The sequence below is a fragment of the Labeo rohita genome, chromosome 11 (assembly GCF_022985175.1).
Source record: "Labeo rohita strain BAU-BD-2019 chromosome 11, IGBB_LRoh.1.0, whole genome shotgun sequence".
NCBI lineage: Eukaryota > Metazoa > Chordata > Actinopteri > Cypriniformes > Cyprinidae > Labeo > Labeo rohita.
The window spans coordinates 14,055,318-14,075,226 of record NC_066879.1 but is presented as its reverse complement, the minus strand read 5'-3'; the positions used below and the strand labels follow the sequence as shown (position 1 = coordinate 14,075,226).

Sequence of the window (19,909 nt, the reverse complement as noted above, 5' to 3'; positions counted from 1 at the left end):
ACCCTAGAAACTGCTAGAGCAAGTGGCATTAAAATATTTTGAGGTTTTAAAGCAGTATCTGATGCTTTATCTGGGTTGGGTCAGTCATACAGACATGCAGCTGCAGGTCAGTCCAGTCTAATGGTGAAAGAACAAAAAGCAGGACATCCCCTTAGCTTACACTGACCTTTGACCCCACAGTGATCAGGCATCTGCTGCTGCTGATAGTGGTCAGCTCGCACTCATTGAGAACATTCCTGCAGATAAGAGCCCTGATGCTCTTTGAACTTCTGCTGCAAGAACAGAGTTCAAACACACGCACAGCTGTTGCAGGTAGGGCTGCTTTGATTTTATATGCTTTCTATTAATGTGCTTTTAATGTTTTGACTGTGTTGGCAGGCAGTCAGTGAACAGAATATTTGGCCATTATTGATAGGCTGATGACTGATACAATACCAATCAATAACAGTGAAATATAAGCAATATGTGCCTACTTAAACTCATTTTTTGTCTTGACATAAAACACGTGTCATCCACTAATGACAAAAAGTTACGTTAGTTGAAAAAAATCTATTTAAAAATAAGTACAAAAGAATATATATAAATAAAAAAATAAGCAAAATAATGAAAGAAGAATTAAAAAAAAAACTGTACCAATTTTTTGTTTTCTGAAGAAAACTATTGTTTTTATAATATTATTCTAAAAGATTTAATATTATTATTAATATTATTATTATTATGTCAACAATTACGTTAAAAATGTTAGGTAGAAAAGAATAAATAAAGTAATAAATTGTTTTTTATTTTTTTAATTTAATTTATTTTTAATTTATTTTTTTTAACTGGTATTTTCTCACTTTCTCAACAAAACTAATTATAAAATAATATACATTATGAAAGTTGTAACAGTAGTTATTATTATCATTAATTGCTTGCTATTGCTAACTGATCGTTGCAATGTTTATACATATATACAGCTTTATTAAATATAAAAAAAAATCAGGCAAAACTATTTTAAAAACGTAAAGTAGAAAAGAAAATATAAAAATAAAAAATGATCAAAATAATGAAAGATAAATACATTTTTTCCAATAACTGGCAATTTTTTGCTTTTTGAAGAAATTTTTTTTTAATGAAAGTTGTAATAATAATAATTATTAATTGTTATCTAAATAATCACCTTTTTATCTTTGTTACATGTTTGTTATGTCAACAATTAAGGAAAAAAATGTAGGTAGAAAAGAATAAATAAAAAAGTAATAAATTAAAAAAAAAATCAATGATTTTTTTTTTTACTAACTGGCGTTTTCTCACTTTCTCAATAAAACTAATTATAAAATAATATGCATTATTAAAGTTGTAACAGTACTTATTATTATCATTAATTGCTATCTAACTGATCTTTGCTATCTACTGTAAATTTATTTTTTATCTTTTTTGGGACACCTGACTTTGAAATTCTACAAATTTTGAAAGAAGCATGAATTTAAAAAAAATACTGGTTCATAATTCAGGTAAACTGAGTTCATACTTTTTGCATATTGCTATTGTGCATCATTTCGTCAGAGTACACAAATTGTAATATTTCACAACTGAAATAAATGAATGAAGGAATAAATGTGACTGTAATTAATACTGTCAATTTGGCATAAATGATTAATCAATATTAATAATCGCATTCTTTATGGGTGGTTAATGATTCTCTAAACTCTCAGTCTGACAAACAGCATTGCATCACAGGCAGAAAGCGCTCGCTGAATCATATTGATTTATTAGCTTTGCTTTCTAAGTGAAACCGTTCCTTTTCCTAATTGTGACATACTGTGATTTAAATGTGTTGATCAATAGCAGTCATTTAGTAAAGCTGTATAAGACTTCACCACAGGCTGATTACAACATCTCAAGTCATAATAAATTATGATTTTACAGTATTTCAATAAGTTGAAACCCTTTCTGTGGCTGTTCACAGTAAGCACACAGGTTGCGTTATCACACAGACAGCTAATATTTGCCTTTATTAAGGCAAAAATCTGACATTATCAGAAACAGAAACAGGCATGTACCCATACAAAACATTGCGTAATAGTGATCTGCGCTTTTAGAGAGTAGTCGCCTGCCTGTTTGAACGCTCAGGAACTGGAAACTTTGCTGGAGTTTGTAAACGAAGTTTCTCAACAGCTGTGAAAAACAGGTCAACAAAGGTAAGAGCAGGTCGATTTTCCGATCGATTTTGTTATGTAAGAGGGGGTCGAGTAGATATTTTGTTTCAAAAATAAACTTCTGTATGTTGCGTCAATGCAGAAATATTCAATCATAAATCCTGCAACAACCCATCAGTTTAAGAATATAAATCAAGTGAAATTTCGAAAGATATAAAATGCATTACATTTTGAATTTTCCTAAAACTGCTTTGAAAATGAGTGCTGTGAAAAGCACTAAACAAATAAAATTTGTTTTTTTGTGACGTTGTTTTCATGACATACACATTGTTTGCCTATAAAAAACATTTAATCAAACAAAATATATTTAAATTCTAAAAAAAAAAAAAAGTGTTTTACTGTCATGAAAATAACACATGAAACAAATTAAAGCTGCCTTGAAACAATGTGTATATTGTATATAAAGCACTATACAAATAAAATTTGGAAAAGTATTAAAAACAACTTACATAAAATATATTTACATAAAAAACAAAACAATGAAAAATGAGAGTGAAATGCGCTTCATTGTCATGAAAATAACAATAAAAATTACTTATTTATTTATTTTAAAAAATATATTTAAAAAATAAATAAATACACTACCAGTCCAAAAAATTTTTAACTGTAAGATTTGTAAAGTTTTTTAAAGAAGACTTTTCTGCTCACCAAGTCTGCATTTATTTGATCCAAAGTACAGCAAAAACAGTAAAATTCTGAAATATTTTTACTATTTAAAATAACTGTTTTCTATTTGAATACATTTTAAAATGTAATTTATTCCTGTGATTTCAAAGCTGAATTTTTAGGATCATTACTCCAGTCATATAATCATTCAGAAATCATTCTAATATTCTGATTTGCTGCTCAAAACAATTATTATTATTATTATTACTATTACTACTACTACTACTACTACTATTATTATTATTATTATGTAGAAAACCTTTATCATCATTTTTGATACATTTATTAAATTTAAAGTTAGTTATATATATATATTTTGATCACAGGAATAAATTACATTTTATAGAAAACAGTTATTTTAAATAGTAAAAATGTTTCTCAATTTTACTGTTTTTACTTTGGGTCAAATAAATGCAGGCTTGGTGAGCAGAAGAGACTTCTTTAAAAAAGCATTAAAAATCGTACTATTCAAAAACTAATAGCGCTTTTTGGATTAGTGCTTTTTATCATGAAAATAATGTCAAAATGCAAAATAATTTTAATTTTATTTATGCAAATATAATTTCTGTTGAATCTGTTGTGAAATAAAATTTTGATTTATTTGTCATTTTTCATGAGTTAAAAACTACTTTTATTCTGTAAAAGGAAAGCCACAGAAATATATTGCAGCTGTTTTACAAAAAAAAAAAAAAAAATTGTACAATTTTTGTGTAATGCTAGAACAAAATATCAGCCATGCCAGACGAATCGAGTTAATACTGCTCAAACAAATTGTTCTTGTACTCATCTGCCACCAAAACGTAAAATTATCTATATACTGCCAGCGGCTATGTTAAATCCCAAATCATTAATTTCAGTCAACAAGTTCTAGTTTGTAGTCAATCTGAATGAGTCAAAAAGGAAATCATCCATCAACACAGTGAGATCCGCCGCTCTCTCAACACCAGCGGCTCTGTTTCCACTGTTTCAGTGTTGTTTTTGGACTGTTTAAACAGCATTCCTCTCATTTGACAATGCAGATAAGTCTCAAGGCTGATTCAGCAGCTTCCTAAACTTAAGCTCTCTCAACAAATCCCCTGTTACCAGACTCCAGCTTGTTTTGATAGGTGTACTGATTCACGCTTTCATTGTCTTTCCACAGAATAAGTGCAAATTATGTTCGTCCACGGATTGTTTAGGAGAAACAGTTGAGATTTTCCTATGAAGCAGAGCAGTTCATTGTGCCTGACCAGCTGTGCTGGGAAACAAGTCGCATCATGCAGTGAAAAGTATTTGATCCGGACACGTGACTTACAAATGCGGGCAAATGAGGATCTGAAAAGCCGCTGTTGGGTGGAGGATTTTAATGATTGTGTATTCAGGGGTTATAAATAGTGAAGGGCGCTCAGGACAGTCGTTTACATGCATATCTTCATGGCTTTAAAAGTTTATTAGTGGCGTTCGCTAAGACAAAGATTACATTACTGATTCTTAGGGACTGTGATTTGATCACACCATACTTTCTGTAAGCTGTCCTGCTTAAAAATAAATACATAAATAATAAATGAAAATCATTTAAATAAATACACAAAAAATCCTTACATTTTCCTAAATCCAAAATAATTACTTTATTACCTTAATACTTTATTCTGTCTCATATTTGGACAAAAATATTCGCCTTTACATATTTAAAGAAAAAAGTGCAAAAGTTCAGCTCTGATCTCAGCACTATCGTTTTTTTCCAGATTCTGTTTTAATTTTAGGGTGGTGACCAGCAATGTCATGTCTGTTTGGACGTGTTATCCATTTACAGCTAATCTTTACATGTGCCTATTGAAACCTGTCCAAAGGAGATAGAAAGTTCCTCTGGCACCACAACATTTGCTAATAACATCAAGGCAACTGTCTGAAAACACCTTGTTGCCCTTAATTTGATGTTTATTAGATTACAATCACACACACACACACCATCATGACAAGATTTTGGTATATATTATATACGTAATATTGCTCTCCACTGATAAATATTTCTGTACAATACATTAATAACACTAGAGGGCAGCATCACTACAACATATATTTAGATTCACACACAATTTCATCACAGCTTCACCTGTCACTCATCAACCAAACAATACTAAATACTAAATACATTATACTGAACTGTGCTATATTCGTTCATTGTATTATGAACTTCACTAAAGTAAATTGCATATGAGGATAAAACAATCCTGTCTGAAAGGCACATTATAACAGTAACTCAAGTACCATTAGCTCCCTCAGTAGTGAACAACAAACTGAAGACCATCATATACAGGAACAAACTCCTGAAAACAAAAGAAAATGCAGAAAATTTCTTACCTCTGATTGTAAATGTCGTAGAATCCATCGAAGATCATTCAAAAGCGACATATTGCTCAGATCACTGATGATTTTTTTATTCATTTATTTTATTACAAAAAAAAAAAAAAACAGCGGCAAATGACGTCTTTTTTTGTTGATGACAGGTGGACTCATGGGATTTGTAGTCTTCGAAAACTGCGCCTCAGATGGTATTGTGGTTGTTATGAGTAATCCAACTATTATTATTATTTTTAAATAATTTATCATTATTAATTACAAATAAATATATCCGATTTTTCTTTTATGACATTATATACTACATCTCTCCATCCATAATTTTAAAAAGGGACAAATATATTGTTATATTCAATGAATGTTATGGTATATCATAACAGACAGATGATTAAATAATAATACATATTGAAATACTGTAATACATACTTTTAATTAATGTGCCTAATAAAATTGTTTAATAATAATTAGTGCCCCAATTATTATAATTAATATTTATATTAGTATTATATATTTATTTGTTAAAATTGAATCAATAACTTTACTTTTTTGTCTGATTTTTAAAAAGCATTACTATTATTATTAATAAATATAATAATTCATATTTATTATTATTTTTAAATAATTAATCACTATTTAAAAATAAATATATCAGATTTTTTTTCTTTTAAGAATATTATGGTATTTTTTTATGACATGTACTATGTTTCTCTATTCATAATTTTAAACAGGGACAAATATATTGTTATATTCAATGAATATTATGGTATATCATAACAGACAGGTGATTAAATAATAATTCATATTGAAATACTGTAATATAATAATAATAATAATAATAATAATAATAATAATACTTTTTAATAAATGTGCTTAATAAAACTTGTTTACTAATAATTAGTGCCCCAATTATTATTAATAATAGTATTTATATTAGTATATTAATATATATTTTTATATATTAATATTTAATCAATAACTCTGATTTTTAAAAAGCATTACTATTATTATTTATATTTAAAACAATTTATATTTGTTAATATTTTGAATAATTAATAATTATTTATTTTAAATTTCTTTTAATATTATGGTTTTTTTTTAAAACATTATATACCTCTCTAAAAGGTTTTACTATTAATAAGTAATCCACTTTTAATGATTAATATTTTTAACATTAAAGATATAATAAAAATATCAATTTGTAAAGCATTACAAGTTATATGTAATCCCTGGACCAGGGTAAATTTTTAACATTTTTATAGATCTGAAAGGTGAATAAATGAGCTTTCCATTGATGTATGGTTTGTTAGGATACGACAATATTTGGCCAAGATACAACTATTTGAATATCTTGAATTTGAGGGTGCAAAAAACCCCAAATACTGAGAAAATCGCCTTTAAAGTTATCCAAACGAAGTTCTTAGCAATGCATACATTACTAATCAAAAATTAAGTTTTGATATATTTATGGTTGGAAATTTACTAAATATCATTGAACATGATCTTTACTGAATATTGATTTTGGCATAAAAAAAAATCTGTAATTTTGGCTATTGCTACAAATATACCCGTGCTACTTAAGACTGGTTTCATGGTCCAGGGTCACATATTTCATGAATACTGTGTTTTTATATTATGTTAATATGTATACACTACATAGCTCTGCATGCATGGAAATCCATGCACAGGCTGTGTTTTCTGCACGGCGTGTCTGGCTCTGCCATTTGCTGTAATTTACATGTTTTCCGTGGATGATGTTGCCGAGTTGTATTTTATGTCAGCGTTATCTGCAGAAACTTCTGTGGAGAAATCACTGGATGGATTCCAACAAGCATAACTTAGCTTTAACTTATGCAATATGTGCCGCTGGCCAAAAACAACTGTTCTTTTCACCTGCTAGTATCAGCGGTCCAGGCCGTATCTCATGTTCAGATGGTAGGCTGTGGAGAGGAGTGTGTGCTGCTGAAGCCTCTATCTCTGGGATAATGGCGTTTGCTGGTACAGCAGAGGTCCAGCGGTGGAGTCGATGTGTGTGTGAGAGAAAGCAGAGCTTGCCATACACACGTGAGCTATGAAATGAACACATTTCATACAGAGACCTCAGCTGAACTCCAGCAGTATTACTCATGACCTGTGGAAAAAAGGCCCACTTCCCATATCTTCAATGTCTTGTGATCAGTTTTGTATGGTTCAGCATTTTTAAGATGCATATGGTTTCATTCCTGAGGCATAGAATATACAATAACTGGTTTAACATGCTTCAGCAGTGCTGTTACGTTTTTCATTTCCAGAGTCTCCATACATTTTTTTTCAAACTGTAATAATATTATTAGAACAAATATATAATATTTAAATATTATTAAAAATAAAATTAAAATATTACTTTTTAAAAAAAAAAAAATTAAATAAAATAGAAAAATGTTTGTTTATAAATAAATAATTGATTATATAATAAATATAATTAACTTTATAGCAAAATAAATGAGTATAGCAAACTTTTTAATGTTTATATTACTATTATATTTCTATTCTATAATATTATAATATTAATATAAGTTTCTTGTTTAAAAACATAACAAAATAATATGAATCAAAATATTCAAAATAACTAATTACATTTTATTTCCTCTGAGCATTGTCTGTGCGTCATTATTGAGAAACGTCCCATTGATTTTCAGTGGTTTCTGTTGTTTTGGAGACGTGTTTCAGTTGTGTTTTCTATGTGTTTGGGTGTCGCTGGTGTAGAGACTCAGATAAGCAGCATTATCAGTGAAAAAAACTTGCAGTCCCTCATTGCATATGCATGAGGAGGGTGGAGTCAGATAATCTCAGGGCGGAGCCACTCATATAGGGTATCTCTAGCAGGGTCTTCTGCAGTTTTAAAGAAGAACTAGTGCTCTTACTGTTCACGTGCTGCGTGTGAGTCTCAGTAAGTTTTTCACTTCACTTTTTTATTGGAATTATTTACAGCGATTGTGAAACTTTACTGGTTGCTTTGAATTTAAACTTATGAAATGCTGGGAAAGTTTGGTTTATAGTCTTGCGTAGTATGTTGTATGTATTCAGTATTAAATTGTTCTATTTTATGTAATAATCCAATTATGATTCTTGTACTTGCAAGACACTGTACTTGCAATACACTTGCAATACAAGGCTAACTGTGGCTTTGCAAGGACAAAATATCAGTCAGAAAATAGAAAATTATAGATTGCACAAAAGAAATGTTAAAAGTTTTAATTTGTTTGTTCGTTTGTTTGTTTAGTTTAGAATTAAACTTAATAATAATAAACTTAATAATACCTATGTATATATATGTATACCTATGTATATATAAGAAAAATGTTATGTACAAAATATTTTGTTTATATATAATATAAATTATATAAAAAATATAATAAATAAATATACTTAAATATATATATTTATAATTAATTAATTAATTAAAAAAAACTGTTTATATTCTTGCATTATAGATGACATTTTTTCATTATTCAAATTTTTTTATTTTTGGTAATTATCAGAAAGGTATACTTTTTTTTAATACTATATAATACAATACTTTATTAACACTGTTGATTTATATTATTATGATTATTACAAATTATTATTTTTTTTGTAACTTTTTATTTATGGCATTCATTATTTTAATTTAATTATTATTAGTTTTTTTTTTTTTTTTTTTTTTTTTTACCTTTGATGTTCCTTAAATGAATTTAAACTGGATTTTTTCCCCCTACTAAATCCTTTATTGTGTTTTTTGGTTTCTTCACTTGTTTGTATGCATGCATGAATATATGTATTTTTATTATTTTTATTTTTTTTTTACTATTTTTTTGTCATGTATCTAAACATGCCCGTCTTCCTTCCAGGTGCTTGAGCATTAAAATCGCGGCTCATAACAGTGAATCTGACCGTCATGGACCCTCAGGTGCCCAAAGACAAGTGAGTTTAACATTAAAGCATGAACATCAGTTAAAGGTTTTAGTATCTCGCTCTTCGGCAGCCACTCAGACTCAGACAGATACCAGACAGACAAGATAACAAGTGCAGAAAGCTGTAAACCAAGACAAGATGCTGAATCTAACTTTCCATCTGCTGAAGAATCACACCAGATGTGCAGAGGCATGTCCTAAAAACTACAAAAAAAACCTGTTTTTTACTGGGTATTCTGTGTTTTTTTTAGAAAGCTTTCTTTGTTCTGGTGCTTCAAAGAACCAATAAAGCCAAACGCTGATGTAAAGATGTAAAACAATTCAACAGCAGTCAAACATTCATGTTTTCGTGACAGATATAATGCCGTGTGGTTGGTTTTCTTTATGCTGGGGTTGGGAACGCTGCTGCCGTGGAATTTTTTCATGACAGCTACTATGGTAAGCACTTTAGCACTTTGGTTTTTACCATAGATGATAAAAATGCTGACTAAGTGTTGCAAAACTGCAATTGCAACAATTGTATCTTTGAAAAACAGAAGATGTATATCTCTCAAGCCTTTTTTTCATCTGTTTATCTTGTAGTATTTCACCAGTCGTCTTGCAGACCCTTTAAGTAAAGCGAATTCTTCAGCCAACGCGACTGAAGGCGGCTCACGAAGCGTCTTACAGGCCAAGTTTAATAATGTGATGACGTTGTGTGCGATGGTTCCTCTGCTGGTCTTCACTTGCCTCAACTCAGTGCTTCATCAGAGGTCAGACTGAACAATCAACACTGACACAGATTAACACCCTCACTGAATCATGGGTAGTGTAGACGTTCAACTAACGGTGGCGTTCCAGGGTAATTTCATTCTGAAGTCAAAAGAAAATGAGAAATTAGCATGCATAAAGAATATGAAGCCTGTTTAAGGACAGTGTATTTACTTATATATATATATATATATTTGAATAAATATTTTTAATAAATATTTATATATTTATTATATATTTATATGATAAATATATAATAATATATATTTATTTATATTTAATTATTTAAAAAATGTTTTATTGTTTAACTGTTTTAGGACAGTTTATTTACTTATTTATTTGAATATATATTCTTACTTAAATAGATATTTAAGTAATTGTTATTTAATTATTTTAAAAATGTTTTATTGATTTGAATATAATAAATATTTATTTGAATAGATATTTTATTTCAGTAAATATCTTTAACTAGAAAACAATAAACAACAAAATCATTTAAATAAATCAATAAGTATGTTGATAAATAATATGTTTATTTATTATGTTGAATAAGTTTATTATAGACAGTTTATTTACATGTTTATTTGAGATGTATATATTAATAAATATTTTATTTACTTAAATACGTATTTTAATTAATTAATTAATTAATTTAATTTTTTTATTGAAATATTTTTTATAAATAGATATTTTTATTGACGTAAGTAAATATCTTTATTGATTTAACAATAGATAACAACAAACAAACAAAACTATTTATTTAAATAAATCAATAAATATATTTACATCAATATTTTATTTATTTAAATAGACACTTGTATTATTATATCTGTATTTTTATTGATTAAAATATAATTTATTCATTCATTTGAAAAAATATTTTTATTTATTTAAATGGTTAATAAAAAACTATTTATTTAAATAAATATTTGTATTTTTGTGAATTTTTTTTGTTTACTTATTTATTTATAATTAAGTATTTTATTTTTTATTATTATTACTACAACTACTATTTATGTATTTATTTTTGCACGTTGGCTTTATTTACATTAAATTAAACAAATTACCTCCAAACACTTTCTCTTCTAAATAAATAAATATCTTTGTTTATTAATTAATTAATTAATAAACTACCAGTCAAAAGTTTTTGAACAGTAAGATTTTTTTAGTGCTTTTAAAGAAGTCTCTTCTGCTCACCAAGCCTGCATTTATTTGACCCAACGTTCAGTAAAAACTGTAAAATGTTGAAATATTTGTATTATTTAAAATAACTGTTTTCTATTCAAATATATTTTAAAATGTAATTTATTCCTGTGATCAAAGCAGAATTTTCAGCATCATTACTATTATTATTATTATTATTATTATTATCAATATTTACATATTACAAATTTTTCAAGGATTCGTTTTCAAGGATGCTTTAAATTGATCAAAAGTGATGATAAAGACATTTATAATGTTATATAAGATTTCTATTTCAGATAAATGCTGTTCTTAAGAACGTTTTATTCATCAAAGAAACCTAAAAAAAAATCTACTCTGCTGTTTTCAACATAATAATAATAAATGTTTCTTGAGAAGCAAATCAGCATATTAGAATGATTTCTGAAGGATCATGTGACACTGAAGACTGGAGTAATGATGATAAAAATTCAGCTTTAAAATCACAGGAATAAATTACATTTTAAAATACATTCAAATACAAAACAGTTATTTTAAATAGTAAAAATATTTCAAAATTTTACCATTTTTGCTGTACTTTGGATCAAATAAATGCAGGCTTGGTGAGCAGATGAGACTTCTTTAAAAACATAAAAAAAAATTGTCTGGTAGTTTAAATAAATAAATAAATAAAAAGGCTTGATTTTCTTTAAGGAAGTATAAATTCTTAATTCTTTTCCTTAGAGAAAATTTAGATTTTGGGATGAATTATGAGACAGACCTGTGATTGAATCTGCAGAATTCCTCAGAAGCTCCGGATCGGAGGGAGTCTGACGGCCATTCTGTCTGTGTTCATGCTCACCGCCATCCTGGTGAAAGTGGCTTTGGAGCCGCTGCCGTTCTTCGTCATCACCATGATTAAAATCATCTGCATTAACTGTGAGACTCTACAACAAATGCATTTCAAGTTACGGAAGCAGAACGAGTTATAAATGTCATTTGAACTTCTTTGGTGTACGTGTTACTCCCAGCATTCGGAGCGGTTCTTCAAGGAAGTCTCTTCGGGATGGCCGGACTCCTTCCAGCATCCTACACGACACCCATCATGAGCGGACAGGGACTCGCAGGAACCTTCGCTGCTTTCTCCATGATCTGTGCCATCGCCAGTGAGTCTGCGCTTACAAATCATTCCAGCTCAAAGAGTCAATACACAATGGAAAACTATGGTGCAAAATGCACTTTTCAGCTCAGATAACACTTTTTGTTATTTACATTTTCAAGTATAATCACTTCTACATTCATGATGTAAATTAAAGGCACCATTAATGCAAACCATTAATTTTAATTAAAAAAATCATTAGATCTCTTAAAGATTCCCTTCATTTTCTTCTTCTCTCTCTCAGGTGGTTCTGCAATACACGACAGCGCGTTTGGATACTTCATCACAGCGTGTGCCGTTATTTCCCTCACCATCGCGTCGTACGCTGTCCTTCCTAACCTGGTAAGATCTGAGCGGCTGGAAAAACTGAAAGCGTTAATTTAAAGTCTGAGATGTTTACGGTGTTTGCTGTGTCTTCTGTAGGCGTTTTTTCAGTACTATCAGCAGGGTCAGCAGAACATACCATCTGAAGATCAGGAGAACAAGATGGATCTGCTGAAGAAAGGTGATGTCACGTCATTCACATCAAAACCAGTCTGATTATCAGTCAAAAACCTGTTTTAAAGTTGAATTGTCTGTAGATGAGCGGCAGAAGAGCGCCGGAGACGACGGCAAAAAAACACAGTCCATACCGGCCATCTTTAAGAAGGTAAACTCAATAAATTCAATCCTAGCAACTGTTCACAAGCATTCTCAGAATTATGTCGGTGAGTTTTGCACAGGTGAAAGTCAAATTTTTTTCCTGTATTTCTCTCGTCAGATCTGGGTTACGGCGTTCTCTGTGTGTTTCGCCTTCACCATCACCATTGGCTTGTTTCCCGCCGTTACTGCGGACATTAAATCTACCATCGCTAATGGTGGAAAGTGGGGTGAGAGTTCAATGAGTCTAACTCTTTACCATTTACAGTCTGATAATAAGTCGGATTATTTTGGAAGCTTATTTTTGGAATAAAATAATAAAGGTAATTGCGAAGTTCTTTTTTTTTTTTTTTTTTTTTTTTTTAACTGGAATTACGAATTTTTCATTTCAATTTTTTCAAGATCTCAGAACTGTGAGGAAAAAAATCTGATTTGTGAGGTGAAAATTCACAATTTCTTTTTTCATCTTTTTTTTTTTTTTGCAATTCTAAGTTAATATCTCACAATTTTGACAATTTCTGAGGAAAAAAAGTCAGAATTATAAGGAAAGATATATATATCTTACAGTTCGGATAAATGTAATTACAAATTTTTCATCTCAGTTTTTTAAAATATCTTGGAATTCTGAGGGGGGAAAATCTGATTTGTTAGGTGAAAATTCACAATTTTCTTTTCTGCAATTCTGAGTTAATATCTCACAATTTTGACAAATTCTGAGGGAAAAAAACATATATATGTATTGTGAGGTGAAAATTCACAATTATCCTTTTCTGTAATTTTTTTTTGTAATTCTGAGTTAATATTTCACAATTTAAAAAAAAATTCTGAGGAAAAAATGTCAGAATTATGAGGGGAAAAAAACAGAATTGTGAGAATTCTGAGTTTATCTTACAGTTCGGATAACTGTAATTACAACTTTTTTTATCTCAATTTTTTCAATATCCTGAAATTCTGATGAAGGAAATCAGATTTGTAAGGTGAAAATTCGTAATTATCCTTTTTTGCAAATTTTTCTCAATTTTGACAAATTCTGAGGAAAAAAAGAATTGTGAGATAAAAATGACTATTGTAATGACGACTTTTCACAAGCTCTAAAATATATTTTTTTTTCTGGCAGTTCTGAGTTTTTCTTACAGTTTGAATAAATTCAGAATTGGAAGTTATGAACTCAAATTAAAAACTTGCAATCCTGACTTTTTTAGTTTATTTTTTTATATTTTGCATTTTTGATAGAAAATGTTATTTATTTATTTTTATTTTATTTATATGGCAGAAATAAACTTTGAAAGATAATGTTACAAAGAACAGGAAAAACCATGCAGAATGCAAATTACCACAGTGTGTTTTGTGTGATGAAATATTTTTGCGTAAGAATGACAACAATTAAATTTAAAAAGATATTTAGACCATAAATAATCTGCTGCTGTTTCTGCATTTACTAACTGTGAAGTTAATGATAATATTAAAACAATTCAGTATTTGGAGATATTTTGTTTACTGCTTATATTAAAAGCTATTTTACATAATGTCTATATTCTCTGTCTCTTTAGAGCAGTATTTTATCCCGGTGTCTTGTTTCCTGTTATTTAACGTGTTTGATTGGATGGGTCGCAGTCTGACCGCAGTCTGTATGTGGGTAAGAAACATCATGCAACAAACTTCTATCTACCAAATGTTATTACAAAGTGTTTGAGCACATTCCTGTTTATGCATCTTATCTTTAGTATAAAAGACACATTCTAATATTTTCTATCTAGACGCAGTTTTCAACTGTGACTACAGCGTTCACACACTTGTTAAAGGTTGCTGTATATACATATTCCTCTAGAGAGGATCATAGAAATATTATTTTGAGTGTCTGTTGTGTGGTTATACAAGTATCCTTCAGAACAATAAATCACACAAGCATGCATACATTCACAAAATATATGAGTCTCAGAATCAGCAGGTGGGAGGATTTACATACAGTAATAAATACAGAGGACTGGATGGATATTAGTTACTTTGTGCAGTGAAATTCAGTGCAGCTGTTTAATGCAAAACAGAATAGTTTTATGCTATTTATGTGCGTTTTGTTTTTATTTTCACCTCTTTCTGCCTCTCTCTCTCCCAGCCTGGTAAAGACAGCAAGCTGTTGCCGGGTCTGTTAGTGGCTCGTGTGATTTTCGTCCCTCTCTTCATGCTCTGTAACGTCCAGCCTCGCTACAATCTGCCCGTCTACTTCGCACACGACGGCTGGTTCATCGGCTTCATGATCCTCTTTGCCTTTTCTAACGGATATCTGGCGAGTTTGTGCATGTGCTTCGGGCCCAAGTGAGTAGACGTACTGAAATTATACTTATTTAATAAATTATTACGACGCATCATGATTATCATGACCTAATTCTAAAACCTTAAAGCCATAAACACTTTCATTACTTGAGATAAAATATGAAATAAAAATATAAAACATTGACATTGAAGTACGAAAATAAATCAAGCTGAAATAAAAATTCATAAAATCCATATAAACACATTTGAATCAAATAATAAAACGAGAAAAACAATGTTTAAAATTACAATTACATTTATAGAATTAAAATTAGGAGTGTCTATAAATTAAGTTAAGTAGTGTAAAATAAGTAAACAAAAGATTTTAGAGTGAGATTTTAGAATTCCAAAAGTTTTACGAATTGAACGTTCTTGTCAATTTGCATGACATTTCCAGTCATATGTAATTTACTAGATATGTTTTAAGGCATAACATTTTTGAGTCTTTCTTTTAAACTAGTGAAAAGAAACATGCAAAATATACATCTAAGTATTTTGTACTCGTAATTGTACTCATACATTGTACTTTATATATTTGCGTCTGTACATTTTAATTACAACACATATCTTTAACTGTGAATTTTTTCTCCACTTCAGCAGCACTTACACCAAACTTTACAGTTTTATTCCTCTCTATATTCTGAAGGATTTGTTTATATATTATTCATCTGATTTTATTATTGCATTTTGTCTATTTGCGTCTGTAGATTTCAATTACAATACATATTTTTAAAAGTTTTCTCCTCCACTTCAGCAGCACTTACACCAAACTTAGCAGTTTTATTCATATCTATATTTTGAAGGTTTTTACTGAGGGGTTTGTTCATATATCACTCACACTGATTTTATCACTGCATTTTATCTATTTGCTTCTGTAGATTTTAATTACAATACATATTTTTTTAAGTTTTCTCCTCCACTTCAGCAGCACTTACATACACCAAAATTTACAGTTTTATTCATGCCTATATTCTGAAGGATTTTACCAAAGGGTTTGTTCATACATCATTCACCTGAGTTTATTATTGCGTTTTATCGATAATCGTCTGTAGATTTCAGTTACAATACATATTTGAAAAGTTTTCTACTCCACTTCAGCAGCACTTACATAAACCAAATTTAGCAGTTTTATTCATATCTATATTCTGAATGTTTTTACTGAAGGGCTTGTTCATACATCATTCACCTGAGTTAATTACTGCGTTTTATCTGTATGCATCTGTAGATTTCAATTACAATATATATTTTAAAAGTTTTCTCTTCTACTCCAGCAGCACTTACATAAACCAAATTTAGCAGTTTTATTCATATCTATATTCTGGATGTTTTTACTGAGGGGTTTGTTCATATATCATGCAGACTGATTTTATCACTGCACTTTATCTGCTTACATCTGTAGACTTCAATTACAATACATATTTTTAAACGTTTTCTCCTCCACTTCAGCAGCACTTACATAAACCAAATTTAGCAGTTTTATTTATATCTACATTCTGAATGTTTTTACTGAAGGGTTTGTTCATACATCATTCACCTGAGTTTGTTATTGCGTTTTATCTATAATTGTCTGTAGATTTCAATTACAATACATACCTTTAAAAGTTTTCTCATCCACTTTAGCAGCACTTACATACACCAAACTTAGCAGTTTTATTCCTATCTATATTATAAATGTTTTTACTTAGGGGTTTGTTGATGTATCATTCATCTAATATATATTTAACTTTTTTTTCCCTAAAACATGATAAAAATGTATTTTTTCTAATAACAGTGTTTTCTGATTTGTGAAGTGATCAAAAAAAGAAATCCAAAATCTTTTCAATAAAAACCTTTAACTTTAAATAGTCAACAAAATAAAATGCAATAAACAATTGTATTAATGTACTATGATTAATCAACTGGAGAAGTACAGAATGTTGATATCTATTAGTTAAAATTAAAATGAGTAGTATCTTGCCTTAAGAACTTCTTTATAAATAATATTTTATTTACAATTTCTAATCTAATAACATATTTAAGAGCTTAGCATAACTAGAAAAAAAATATTTATGGAATTATTATGGAAAAGATTTTAGTAATTTCCATGACTACAAAACACACTGTTAAAATGAGACCTAAATGTCCTGGTTTTCCAAGACTATGTAAATCCAGGTTTTTCATGTAATGTTGTTGAGGGGGTGAATTAAAATGAGAAATATTCTGATATTTAGTTTTAGCTTATTTTACATAATTTTAGACACATTCTCATTTATAATGGACTCACCTCTAAACGCATGTCTCTTGTTCTTGTCCACAGGAAGGTGGATCCGAGCGAGGCGGAGACGGCTGGAACGATCATGGCCTTCTTCCTGTCTCTTGGTCTTGCTTGCGGGGCGTCTCTGTCGTTTCTGTTTCGAGGGCTCATCTGAAGTCTCGCTGGACGTCACACCCTGCGTTCTAGACAGAAATGAGACTAAATGAGCCATACTGCTGTTCTCACATCCTATAGTCATATGAAGGTCCAGAGTGACCCTCCATACAGGAGAAACTCAAAACATCAGTGTTACTTAAACATCAAGACCTGCTATTCAGCAGAAAGTACACAGATGTGCAGATAGTGGAGTCCTAAATATTATATTTTATTGCCCATAATGTAAAAAACTTAGAGAATACTCTACTGGTCAAACATTTGGGGGTCAGTAAGATTTTATTTTTTGAGAAATTGATATTTTTATTTAGTAAAGATGCATCAATTTGATCAAAAGTGACAGTAAAGACGTTCTATTGATCAAAGAATCCTGAGAAATAAAATGTATCACGGTTTCCGCAAAAACATGAAGCAGCACAACTGTTTTCAACATTGATAATAATCAGAAATGTTTCTTGAGCAGCAAATCAGCATATTAGAATGATTAAGACTACCGTAATGATGCTAAAAATTCTGCTTTCCATCACAGAAAAAAAATTACATTTTACAATGTATTAACAGAAAACAGCTATTTTAAATTGTAATAATATTTTACCGTTTTTACTGTATTTTTGATCACATAAATGCAGCCTTGGTGAGCAGAAGAGACTTCTTTCAAAAACATTTTAAAAACCCTCCTGACCCAAAAAGATTGAATGGTAGTGTATAAGTAGTACAACCATTGTTATTGTTTAAGAAATACTTGTTTTAACCTATTTTGAATGAATAGTTCACACAAATGCAAAATTTACTCATGTCATAATGACGTTTTGGATGTGAACTATTTCTTCAAATTGATTTTGAGTTTTTAGCAGATTTTCTTAAAAATATATTTGCACAAGAGCGACATTTAAGACAGAACAGCATGCTATTTGTATAATATTCAAATCTCTTTATTTTATAGATGTTTATGTAAAGCAAATATTTTATTGTAGTCTTTTTCAATAACCAGGTGGACATTCATAGCGTTTTACATTATGATGTGATATGTAACTTACATAAAACATCAGTGTGAAGTTTTGAAATTTTAAGCGCATATGAACAAACCAACTCTACCTCGTTCCATAAACAACAAATTGTTTTTCTCAACACTACATTATTCTCTGAAAAACAAGACACCAAAGTGCCAAATATTATATGCTTTATTATAAATAATAATAAAAAAATGTTTATTTCTGGATTCATGTCTTTCATTGTGTTTGTCCTGGTTGCAAGAGACAACTTAAATTAAGAAAACATTAAAATGACAAACAAATGAAGATTTTCTTAACTTAAGGTGTTTGTTGCAACCATCTACTGACCTCTACATTGAACAATTTTATATCATCATTTTGAATCAAAGTATTAGATAAAACACAGAACAACCGTTTCCAATGATGTCGGTTCTCAAACACCTGCACACAAAACAGCAGAGTTTGCGGTCAGAATTTGTCTTTCCGAATGTAACTAATACAGATTTCACATATAATAACTGTAAATCACCTTTAAACTTCTGAAAGCACATTCTGTGTATCTTTTGAAGATTGGAAGCCATGAACCTGCCAAATTCAATCATTATTTCATCCTCATAAGCACTTTGTGTAGCTGTCTGGTACTTTGCAAACATGATCTGTCTCCAGACTGACTGTGCATTTAAACTCAGATGTTGGGTAATGTTTCATTTTCATACTTATAATGTTGTGTGTAATCAGTCTGCATTTGATGTCTGAGGAGGTTGAAACCACATGTCGTGATATCACAGTGAAACTTGATGTTCAAGTGGTCTGACTGGAAACCAGAAGACGGATGCAGAGGAAGTTGCAGTGAAACTGCACTACACGCAAGCAGAAATGTACCAGTGTCAAAATTACTAATGGATAGGCCTTATATTCACTTTATGGTCTATTACAATGAGAACCGCCATGTTGTTATTATCACTGTCATGTGACTGCAACATCAGCTGATTGACCTCAATGGTATGAGATGACTGGATGATTTCAACTGATTTCCTATTGAACTGTCACCAAATCAACTGCAGTGCTCAAACTATTTCAAATATAGTGAATTAACACAAACTCCATCATAATGCACAATGTTTTCATCTAACATGCATTTTGAGCTGCAGCTCGTCGTATTAATGATGTCTTGGACGTGGAAAACATTTATGTTTGGAATGGACATATGGATAGCCTATTTTATTAGTAAACACAATACTTTTTTCACTTTTTTCTACGAATCTTATAAAGCTAGCCAGCTAAGCTAGGAGCAGTACTGATGGTGTCATGTAAACATGGCTGGAGACGCAAAAAGATTCAAACTTGTTTTAAATTAATTA

General features: G+C 29.8%; 1 protein-coding gene across 3 annotated transcripts; it reads left to right on the top strand.

The window, feature by feature from the left end:
- Positions 1–173: 173 nt before the first annotated feature.
- slc29a1b (solute carrier family 29 member 1b) lies at positions 174–18,775 on the top strand. Of its 3 annotated transcripts, none has more exons than XM_051123417.1 (13): positions 174–312; positions 9,068–9,140; positions 9,487–9,568; positions 9,713–9,882; positions 11,841–11,980; positions 12,073–12,207; positions 12,445–12,542; positions 12,624–12,705; positions 12,782–12,849; positions 12,961–13,069; positions 14,390–14,475; positions 14,953–15,152; positions 17,446–18,775. In XM_051123417.1, exons 2-13 carry the CDS (start codon positions 9,115–9,117, stop codon positions 17,555–17,557), a joined length of 1,308 nt encoding a protein of 435 aa, XP_050979374.1. In that variant the 5' UTR covers positions 174–312; positions 9,068–9,114; the 3' UTR covers positions 17,558–18,775. The 3 variants fall into 3 exon arrangements, with proteins under 3 accessions (XP_050979374.1, XP_050979375.1, XP_050979373.1); XM_051123418.1 differs by lacking the exon at positions 174–312 and adding an exon at positions 2,061–2,180; XM_051123416.1 differs by lacking the exon at positions 174–312 and adding an exon at positions 7,842–8,127.
- The last annotated feature ends 1,134 nt before the right edge of the window (positions 18,776–19,909 follow it).

Excerpts from the sequence above, each read along its gene's own strand:
- slc29a1b (XM_051123417.1), top strand. The coding sequence starts at position 9,115 with ATGGACCCTCAGGTGCCCAAAGACAA. Across the intron at positions 12,543-12,623 it reads ACGCTGTCCTTCCTAACCTG|GCGTTTTTTCAGTACTATCA; the intron begins GTAAGATCTGAG and ends TGTCTTCTGTAG. Across the intron at positions 14,476-14,952 it reads TGACCGCAGTCTGTATGTGG|CCTGGTAAAGACAGCAAGCT; the intron begins GTAAGAAACATC and ends TCTCTCTCCCAG.